Source organism: Limulus polyphemus, unplaced genomic scaffold (genome assembly GCF_000517525.1).
Source record: "Limulus polyphemus unplaced genomic scaffold, Limulus_polyphemus-2.1.2 Scaffold1801, whole genome shotgun sequence".
NCBI classification, from domain to species: Eukaryota; Metazoa; Arthropoda; class Merostomata; order Xiphosura; family Limulidae; genus Limulus; species Limulus polyphemus.
The window spans coordinates 133693-144406 of NW_013667411.1; the positions used below are offsets into that span (position 1 = coordinate 133693).

The window sequence follows — 10714 nt, forward strand, 5'->3', positions numbered from 1 at the left end:
AAAGTTATATTAAAGTTTTTCTTCATTACCCATTTAAGCCGTCTCCAGCCATTATTATATTTCTAATAAGGTCCAATAATTTCCTTTTAGCGATTAATTTTAGAAAAATCGATGTAACATCTTCTAAACGGAAAAAGAGAAACAAACAAATAACTTAGACGAGATCATCAATAGAAATATAGCCACTTGTCAGCTGTATCAGATAGATGTTTAGAATTTGAAACAAAGTTGTCTAACGTTTAATAATACGCTCTGAGAGTTTCTTCTGTAGCATTCTCTAAAGACGCACATGGTCAAATGAGGAGAAGATTATCAACTTCTCTTGGGAAATGAAAGTATTATTTAAATTCGATGACGAGGAACCCACTTTGAGACTAATAATGGCTGGAGACGGCTTGAATGGGTAATGAAGAAAAACTTTAATATAAGTTTAACATAACAGCAAATGTACAACGTTTCCACAAGGTTTTGATGATGACAAAACCTTATTATTTACTCTCCACGTTTAAATAAATATACTTTTTTTTGAGACAGGTAATGTAATAAACGAATAGAATTTCGCAATAAGAAAGACGATGTTTTTCATAGATTAATATTGAATTTTGAATAATAATAAATAATACTGAGAACTTGTTTCTTTAGTGTTGATGGTAGTCTTGACGAGGAGGGTGTGGTGGTTGAGAGAGGAGGAAGATGAAGTTAGTGATGAACTTTCGACCCTAGAACTCTGAGCCTGAGGTGGCACAATGGCCATCATCATTATAATTTATGGCTGTAGAATGCTCCAAATAATGCACAAGTATGGGGGTGCTATTTGTGGTTGAATCACATAAGCCAGAGCTTGGGGAGTTAGGGGTGGCACTTGTTTATCACACTTAGCACTTACGTTTTTAAAGTGTTGCATGATCATCACAAAAATGTGTGAATAATTGAAGTAGAGGTAGCACTGTGAATATTTCAGTTAGATTCGTAATCAGAGTCAAACAGCTTAGTTGAAACTAGAAAACTGCAAACCAAGTCAAAGTATTCAGGTATTAAAATGAATTCAGTATGAAATTTTTGTTAGTCTTCTTCGTCGAGGCCAGGTGTGACCTAGTGATCAGTGTGCTCGTACAGTGGTTCCGAAATTTCAGATTCGCAGCTGTCAGATCCCAGTATTCTATCAGATAAGTGTAGCCGAAAAGTTGTCAGTGGATTCTATTGTTCATTTGTTTGTTGAATTTCATACAAAGTTATTCGAGGGCTACCAACGTTAGTGGTCTCTAATTTAGAAGTAATAGACTACCCACCTCCAATTCTTGGGCTACTCTTTTACTAAAGAAAAGTGGAAGTGACCGTCATATTATAATGCATCCACTGCTCAAAGGGCGAACATGTTCAGTGCCAAAATTCAAACCCGCGCCCACACAGATTGCGAGTCGAATTCCCTAGCCACCAAGCCCCATTTATTAGCTGCCTTTCTTTTGAGCTAAAATTTTTAAACAAGAAAGCAATCAGAGAAATAATTTTGTCAGTTAAGTATTTTTTGTATTATTGCAGTATGTGAGCAGCGTGGTGTCCTGTTATATATCTATATACATGTGTGTGTATTGATATGTGACCTTCACTGTGTGTCCAGCAAACACCACCTTTTCTGTTTTTGTTTTTCTTTGGTGAGCATTGTCTGCTAGAAGGCTTGTGAAAAGGGGGTCGGTTTTATTTTAATTACAAAATATATATTATCTTTATTATCATATGGTCATTGACTCCATTACTATGATATCACGGAAACATAAGATCAATTACATTCATGATTAGCATGACTTCAACTGACAATGTGACCGCTCCACGAATCTCTTCCGTTGATAGTTGTACATGAAACTAAGTACATAAAGTAAGTCTTGAACACTTACTATATTACTATAATATAGAATAATCCTAAAAGTGAAAGTAAATTGTGTATGATTTGTGTATTTTATATAAAAAGGAATATTGTTGTTAAAAATCCCGTGAGATACGATTAAAATATCATTACTCTCTAACTGTGTCCCAAATCGTAAATCCCACATAATAAATTTTGTAATATTTCTCTTTCCGATGTATTTTAAAAATTTTCGTTACTTTAGCGAGATGTCATTAATGAGAGTTTCTGATTTCTGAAAACCGGCTCAAGGAGGTTTATTATCAGGCAGAGTATATGTGGCGCAATTTAGTAGCCCTCAGTTACAGCAATTTAAGTGTGATTTGTATTTTTATAGCTTTCTTCGTCCCAATGATTTCCGGTAAATTTACCCTTGAGAAGGAGAAACGAGAGGTCATTACATGTTTATATGATTGATAGTTCCTGGAAGATTGAAATAAAACATTATATATAACTTGAACCTGTTATTATTTCGTTTTTATAAAACTTGAAAATACCGTTTGACGAATCTTTGAACAACTGGGTTTAATCTCTGTATACTTGGGTAAACTAAACACTTGGCCAACAGAACAAATGGAATATTGAAAGTTGTCCAAGAGAAATACTCACAAAGATCAAGATCCAGACTTAAGGAGTAATCTTAAAAGCTCTCAGAAAAATTCTTGTGCAGATGTGCTCTGTAATTACCTAATAGAAATATATATTCAGTGTTATCTTTCTTCTTGTGTATTTTACTTTACACCAACGCAATTTCTTCATTTGTTTACTTCTCAAATTGATGTCAAATGCTTATTTTATCTCTATTTCAGTTTTAAAGCTTATTTTTCTAAATAATGTTTGGTTTTTTTTTTGCATCCTACATTTATGTTTCAAATATATAATGTTTACGTTGGTATATTTTTTCTTTTTCCAGACAGGAGGCAGCTTATAGTCAACCTTAAATTTTGTCTCTTGCTTCTTTCCTTCTGTCAGCAGACAAATTCACATAATACTGAACCAGAATATCACCGTAGAAAATTATTGTTGACTTAAAACGTTTAACTATTTTCCACTCACATGTTCACATATCTATACGTCGGTACTGCTGCTTCTTTTGCGTTATTCTGTCTTTTTTCATCTTATAAGTGCTTTAACGTATGTAGTATATTATTTAGTAATGTAAAAGAAGTTCATGTCACTTGTAATGTTATTGTAAATTGAACTTATTCTCAATTACATCAGCTTTAAAACGCTTGGTTTGCGTTGTCATTTCTGTTTACATGGACATGTCATCTAAAATCCTTGTTGAAAGAATTGTTTTTATTCACATCAATGTTCATTTACCATTCTCTGTTGTGCAACCTGCATTTTAGACTTTTCTAAGAACCATGTTTCAAAGTAAAATCATAAGTTTTCTGTTAATTGATTTTTTATCTTATATTTATAGCATGTTTGAGTCTTAAAAAGGAAATTTTATGATAAGATAAAATACGGTTTATAATTGAAATTTACAAAAAAATAACACGCTGAAGCAGTTTTTTTTTAGTCTAGAATATCTCTTCTAAAGGGCACGAGTCCTAACTATAGTAACTTTTTATGCATTCTGTAATATAATGAAATGATTATGAGAAAATGGCTTATGAAAAGTATTAAAGATGAGTAAATATATTATTTGCAATATAACACCCGTGGGTATGGTGTCTAGTGCTTCCATCTATTGGTTATATCTAAAGTTGAAACTTTGATCAGTTGATATATTTTTATTCCACAATAAACCAATAGTCGCTGGTTTCAAGTTGACTTTGCGAACGTATTTGCATATTCAGTATTATATTTAATTATCTATCCGACTTAGAAGGCTGCGTATAAAGTTATTTGTACCCATCCCATTAAAAATCGTCAATTTAAATATTACGCTGTAATTTAAACTTTTATTCTGTCAGCAGAAAGCAGCAGCTCAAACTTTTACACCATAAGCCCTGTTGTCACCTGAAAGTTTTAATTGCCTTTTTTATTGAAATTAAGATCAGTATTAGCTTCTCAATCGAAAGTGTTCAATATGTTGGGCGAAGTAAATATGTATTTGTGTGTGGAAGCAAAAGTTGTTAATATAATAGTAAATTGACAAACAACGATTTATAAGCATAATGAGGTGGTTTTATTTAAGGGAACATATTACATGTTAAATATGTTATTTACCGAGCTTACTTTACATTTCTATTCGTAGTTCATAACAATACGTATAATTATCTTTACTTTCTTTACTTCCATCTCTCTCTCTGGTTTTCTTAAAATGCATAAATATATATCTTCCGGCTGGTTTTTAACTATATTGTTTTTAGGCTACTGATTTTTTATTGATTTTTACTGGTATTTCTTAAATAGGAGTTACTATGTTAATTGCAGTTACTAATTAGATAATCATAAATGTTATTTATTTTATGTTTTAAATGCGTTACTTTTCTTAAAACTTCGAACGTAATTCATTCTAGAAACTGGACCTGAACAAAGATGGCATTGTAACATTTGACGAATTTTTAGACTCCTGTACTCAGGTAAACAAAGCTTCTATTTTTTTATCATTTCATTAGGACCTAACTTCTTTAGTTACAGTGTGCAGGGATGCGTAATTTTCTTAATAACAGTAAATATACATAGTAAACGCTAGTTATTTGTATTTTAAAAATTTATTAACTCCATCAAACTTTCGTAAGTACTTAGAAGTTTAACATACTAAAATAAACATTTTATAAAACAATAACATTATTATCAGAAATGAAAACCAGAAATAAAAAAAAGACTATACACATCCAATTTGCAGAACTTGATATAAAGTCCTTTACTCGTCACTAATAACCTAATGAGGAAAAGAAATTCTCAATTAACATGTAAATCAAAATTTGTTAACTTTATTATATCATCATGAAAATAGAATAAACTACAAGTGGGTTTTACTGATTCACAACACATAAACTTTCATACTCTTTCACGGCGAAAAAGTTAGTTTAGACCTAATATGTAGTCAAAAATCAGTACAGAAACAATTAAATTAAGTTATGATTAGAATTACAAATTCTTCAAATATTTTTCATTTTGTATATTCTCAAAAATATATCCTTCAAATTACTAAAAGGAAATCTGTCTTTGATGAATACTAGACGTAGTTCTGCTCTGTTTTATTCATCTGAAGTTTCATTCATTATATTTTGCTCGACTAATATTGTGACAGTCGAAGCTGGATACTATAATAAACGATTATCACTGAACATATTTAAGGCCAGCTGTTATCCCTAACTATTACGCAGGTTAATCAAGCAGTCATCGTACAATGTGTTGTTTAACATGCTATTTGTTAGCTTAAACAATTATCACTGATCATATTAAATGTTACACAAGCGGTTATCTTAAAGTGCATAAGGAGTCGGTTAAAGCGTTAATAATTCACACGTGTTAATCTATGCTCAAATAATTTCATTTTACATATTAAATATTAGACAAATGATTATCATTCAGTTTGCCTAAGGTCAACTCAAGCGTTTGTAGATTAATATGTTAAGGTCAGTACAAACGGTTATCACTTAGATTTTTTAAAATTAACCCAAACAGTTATTATTCATGTTATTAATTCTCAGCTCAAGCAGTAATTACTAAAGATACTGGAGCTCAGCACAAAGTTCGGGCTTCGTCCATCCAGAACATCCACAAGCAGTTATTCCACACACAGCATACACTTCAGGTTTTAACTACAAGCAGTTATTCCAACACACACCATACACTCCAGGTTTGAACTACAAGCAGTTATTCCACACACAGCACATGTACTTCAGGTTTGAACTACAAGCAGTTATTCCGCACACAACAGGTTTATATTAAGATGCACAATAAAAGTTCAAACGATACATGTTTTAATTTTTCATTACGTATCTACAAATTGAAACTAGTTAACGAAAGCATCCTTTATTTCCGCACTAATATTACTGAATAGCAATTTCTACATATCAAGCTTGTTGATATTATTACTGTTTTAGCAGCTCGTTTTGGAACATGAAATTTTGAGTGAATATATTTTATAAGGTATATAATTAAATACCCGTTAAAAATGCATTACGACAGATATTTAAGTAAATATTTATTTTAAAGCCAAGGTTAAAACTGGATCCGTTGTATCAGTTATAAGCTGAATAAACAACATCGTGTGAGTACCAAAATTTTAACCAAATGAAACGTATGTGAAAGTAGAAGGTCTAAATCTTTTTAAGCTTCGTACAGCCAGTTAAGTAAATTAGAATTTAACGTTCGTTTTATTTTACTTTATTTTACTTACTTGCTCATGAGACGTATCTCCGTCGAAAGAAAAAAAAAATAGTGAGTTGAAATTAAGCATGTCACAATTAGCACAAGTTGACATCGCTATATTATCCAAGTTGAAATTAAGCCTGTCATAACTGCCACAAGTTGAAATCGCTGTATTATCCAAGTTGAAATTAAGCCTGTCAAAACTGACACAAGTTGACATCGCTATATTATCCAAGTTGAAATTAAGCCTGCTATAAATGACACAAGTTGACATCGCTATATTATCCAAGTTGAAATTAAGCCTGACATAACTGCCACGAGTTGATATCGCTATATTATCCAAGTTGAAATTAAGACTGTCATAACTGGCACAAGTTAACATCTCTATATTATCCAAGTATATGATGAGCTATATGTATGAAGAGATTTTTACAGATGCCTTAAAATGTACTCAAGTTCCTATAAGTTTGATTTTCCGTAATTTCACTTCATTCCATACTGAATTCATTGTGCATTTTGTTTAAAATATGTTTAATATGTCTGTACGAATTGGAGTTTTTGGTGGGTTTTTTTTCACAGAAAACGTTTCATTGTTTTTATTGCTTGAATTTCTAGGATGAAAATATTACAAAATCCATGAGCGTTTTCAATACAACTCTGTGATGTTAGTGGGAAGACTTAAATGCCAACACGTATCAAGTAAAGTATAAAAGAAAAGACTCCAAAAGCGTGAACTTATCATTTGCCTTATTGAAAAAGCTACTTTTGATGCTGTTGACCTTTGTGCCACCTCTCAAACTGCAACAACGTCCCCATCGTGATAGACTGGGATTATTTCCTGAAATTTTCCTTTAGATGTATTGTTTGCCGATACTTTTCTATTGATCCACCTCCCAAGTGCCAAGCAATGGGCACCTTTTCAGTGTTGTGACTCATTCATTGTACACCATATTTTCTACTGTATGACGTCACTTCCGGTGGCTGGTGAATAACAGTCATTCGAACACATGAGCTCAAGAACGAGAGTGATTATCTTCGTTGAGGTGTAGCAAAGTAAACCAACATATATCTGTCGAAGAAAACGTGCTTCAAAAATGAATGAAATGTATTGGAAACCTTCTAGAAGGAGCGAGCTCAATGTTTAAAGTTTTTGATCTTCCAAGACCTTCACATTATTTTATGTGAAAATAAAATAAAACTTATCTAACAATTTCAATTTGTTAAGCTAGATTTCTCTGAAGGATTTCTTCTTTGGAATCTTCTTTACGGTTTAAATCTTAAACAATTTCAACATCAGTTTCTTGTAAATGTGTAATGTGAACTAAGATGTTCTAGAAGAATTTTTTCATTAAAAAATAAGAAGAAGAAAATTATTATTTCTGTGAATATATCTACTTTCAAGTAGTAGGACTCGAATAAGTTTTAACAGAGTCTTCAGTAAGTTCAATCTTTTTCCCACAAACTGGTAATTTTTAGAAATATTTTACCGACAGGCATATACTTTCTTTGAACTCAAAAGGTACATGTAGTTTAATCTTTCTCTATAAATGTTTACTGATGAAAACAAGTTACCAGAAGTTTGATGGTTAGAGTATTTAATGATAATGTAGATAAATATCGAATTTTGTCTATCTCATACCAATAAGCACAAAATTGGAAAATCTGTTAGCTATGACCTTAAGAGCATAGCCAAGTTACTTAAAACCTCAAACATATCTACTAGTCAGTTAGTGTATTTTGTGTGTGTGTGCACGCACAATTAATAACATGATAATTCATACTCTAACTGTAATTATATTACTTAATATACTATTTTATGTATGCTTGTAATCTAGTAACTCAGTTGTGCAGCGGACAGCATAGATGATGTCTAGTTGTACGACACGTTGTATGTTGACATGATCATAGGGTAGTCTTTCAGGATAGCTGTTATAAATGAAGAACTAGATAAAACAACATTCGATGGGTTGATAGTTTCCTGATTCTAAGTTAAAGGTAAAGCATTGGTTCAATGCGAAATGATTAGTTTTAATTTTGGTAAAGAGAAATGTTGGTATAACGTATGTTATTCGGGAATCAACAACCTCACTGGTCTAAGATGTGCAATAATTCACATCTTTAGGCAGATGATGTTCTGGTGGTGCTATAGACCATTGTTTCTCAAACTGGAAGCCTCACCCACAAGAGGGATGGCTACGTAACGTAACCTGTGAGCCTATAAGTAGTTTAAAGAAAAAAGTTCCCTCAAAAATTATTTACAGAAATGAATAACGCGACCGTACTAAAACAATATAGTCAACACTGGTATATCCGACTACAAAAATGTTGAAGGAGGGGAAACTGGATGCGAAGGGTTCCGCGGACAGAAAAGTTTGATAATCACTTATATAGACAATACCAAGGTGAGAATCGGCTAGAAAAACACTAGACAAGATTACGGTGTGGTACAAGAAGAGAAACCTTTTGTTAAGATGTAAGACATCTATAGACATGATAATCCTTGTTTAGTCATAAAACAATCCGGGCAACGCTACGCAAGATAATCAATGTCTAGGGATGAAGCAGGAAAAGAGAAACCGTACATATAGTTTAGGTGTAGATCAGGTAAAGTAACGCAAGATAACAATTGCTCAGAAGTGAAACAGGAAGAGAGAAACCATGGATAAGGTATATATGTAAACAGTTTAGTGTTACTTAGGTAGAGCAACGCTAAACATGATTCGAAGCGGGCACACAAGTGCTAAAAATTACATTTTGTGTAGGTGTAAATATAATATTTAGAGAAACGATAGACAAAATAATTAATGTCTAGGTATAAATAAAATATTTAGAGAAACAATGGGCAATATATTTAATGTCTAGGTGTGAATAATGCATCTAGAGAAACAATGGACAAATAATTAATTTCTAGGTTCGAAACGGAGAATTCGTAGTCAAGATGGCCACTGTCTAGGTGCGAATCAGGTAAAGGTAATATTAAAGGAGATTTATTTTGTTTAGGTACGAAATAGGTGTTAATATAAAAACATCAGACAAGATCATTATATTCTAGGTGTGACACAGTTAGGGAGAATGTAAACAAGATAATTTATCCAAGTGTAATGTGAGATAGGCCTAAGCGTGAATTAGGTATCACAGAAACGTTACAATATTACTGGTGTGTGGATTTGAAATGGGTGAAGAAATGCTAGACAAGATAGCTTCTGTAGGTGTGAAACAGGCATGGAAACAAGAGACAAGATAAATATTGTCTAGGTGTGAACCAGGTTACACAATTACTAAATGTGAAATAGGCAATACAGTAAGTTTAGATTCGGTCTCATAATTATTTGATAAAGTAATTGGTGTCTAGTAACAGTATAGGTACACTAGTTTACAGTTTTCCAGTTCTCTTAAATAGGCTGTTTAGGTCATCGCCTACTTCAAAGTTCTAGTGCGGTAGTAATAAAATAAATGTATAATTATACCTGGTACCATAGCAGTTCAGATGGACCGTATGCCGTTGTTAGGTGTAGTAAATTATCGGACTGTAATATCTTGACTTATGAATACAATATTTAGGAATGAGTTATGACCAGAGGTAGCAACTTTAGGATTGCAAAAACAAGGATGTGATAAATATTACAAATATGTGAGGTAAAACGTAATAATACAAGCTTTCTAAACTTGTATAATAATATGCAAATTGAGCTGCAGTTCTTAAAATAAGCGAACACATGCAAACTACAAATAGAAAGTAAGTCAATTGACAAAGAATCAAAATATAACAAGTATAATCTGAATATTACACTACAAAAACGTTTAGGCTAATATGATGCGAAATCTTATTTGTTTGTATCGAATTTTGGTCGAAGCATTCCACGATCAAATGAAGTTCCAAGTCTACCACTAGCGTTGTTTTCTTTTGTTTGTTTTTCTAAAGCATTTGGTAGGATAGTTCATAAAACTGTAGTATTTTACATTGTGGTGTAGAATTTATTTTTAAGTGATACAATGCAGGTTATTATAAAAAAAATGCGTTCCTCCTTTCAAGTTAGAATTTACATATCAGGCGTTAAGGTGGCATTTTAGATAATATAACGTCAACTGCGTGCCGGCACAGTTTTTGTTTTATCTGTCACGAAATTATACCACAGGAGAAGGCAAGACTTCGATATGGAATAATATTTATTTATTTTAAATTCTGCATGTTTTTGCCATGCTGTGCTTAATGAACTCGTCGAGTGCATAAAAAATGTAGTTGTTTGTAAAGATGGTTAAAGTGATTTTTTTAAATGCAATTTCCCAAAATGAAAAATTTCATTAAATATTTGTTAATCACATTTTTTCAATTTTATTTGCATAATGATGTCACATATTTGTGTGTGTGTGTGTGCATTTAAAATTTAAGAATCTCAATAATGTAATATATAAGTTTAACCTATTGTTCAGGTAATACCCTAGAATTAAGTGCCAGTCAAAGTTCGTCTCCAAATGAAAAGATGGTAGACTAACTAATATAAAAATAATGTGCTGGTTGATGATCTATTCTTTTTGAAT

General features: G+C 32.0%; 1 protein-coding gene across 4 annotated transcripts in view; it reads left to right on the top strand.

Moving 5' to 3' along the window:
* The window catches only part of LOC106464983 (Kv channel-interacting protein 4-like), an 87051-nt gene extending 76565 nt beyond the window's left edge, over positions 1 to 10486 (top strand). For 2 of the 4 annotated variants that reach the window (XM_022392799.1, XM_013925163.2), the window contains exons 5-6: positions 4372 to 4434; positions 6791 to 10486. In XM_022392799.1, coding sequence (XP_022248507.1) covers positions 4372 to 4434; positions 6791 to 6838 — 111 coding nt within the window. In that variant the 3' untranslated portion in view covers positions 6839 to 10486. Of the gene's footprint in view, positions 1 to 2237; positions 2315 to 2813; positions 3098 to 4371; positions 4435 to 6790 lie in introns of those variants that run through there. The other 2 variants (XM_022392800.1, XM_022392801.1) reach the window with 2 other exon arrangements.
* Positions 10487 to 10714: the final 228 nt, after the last annotated feature.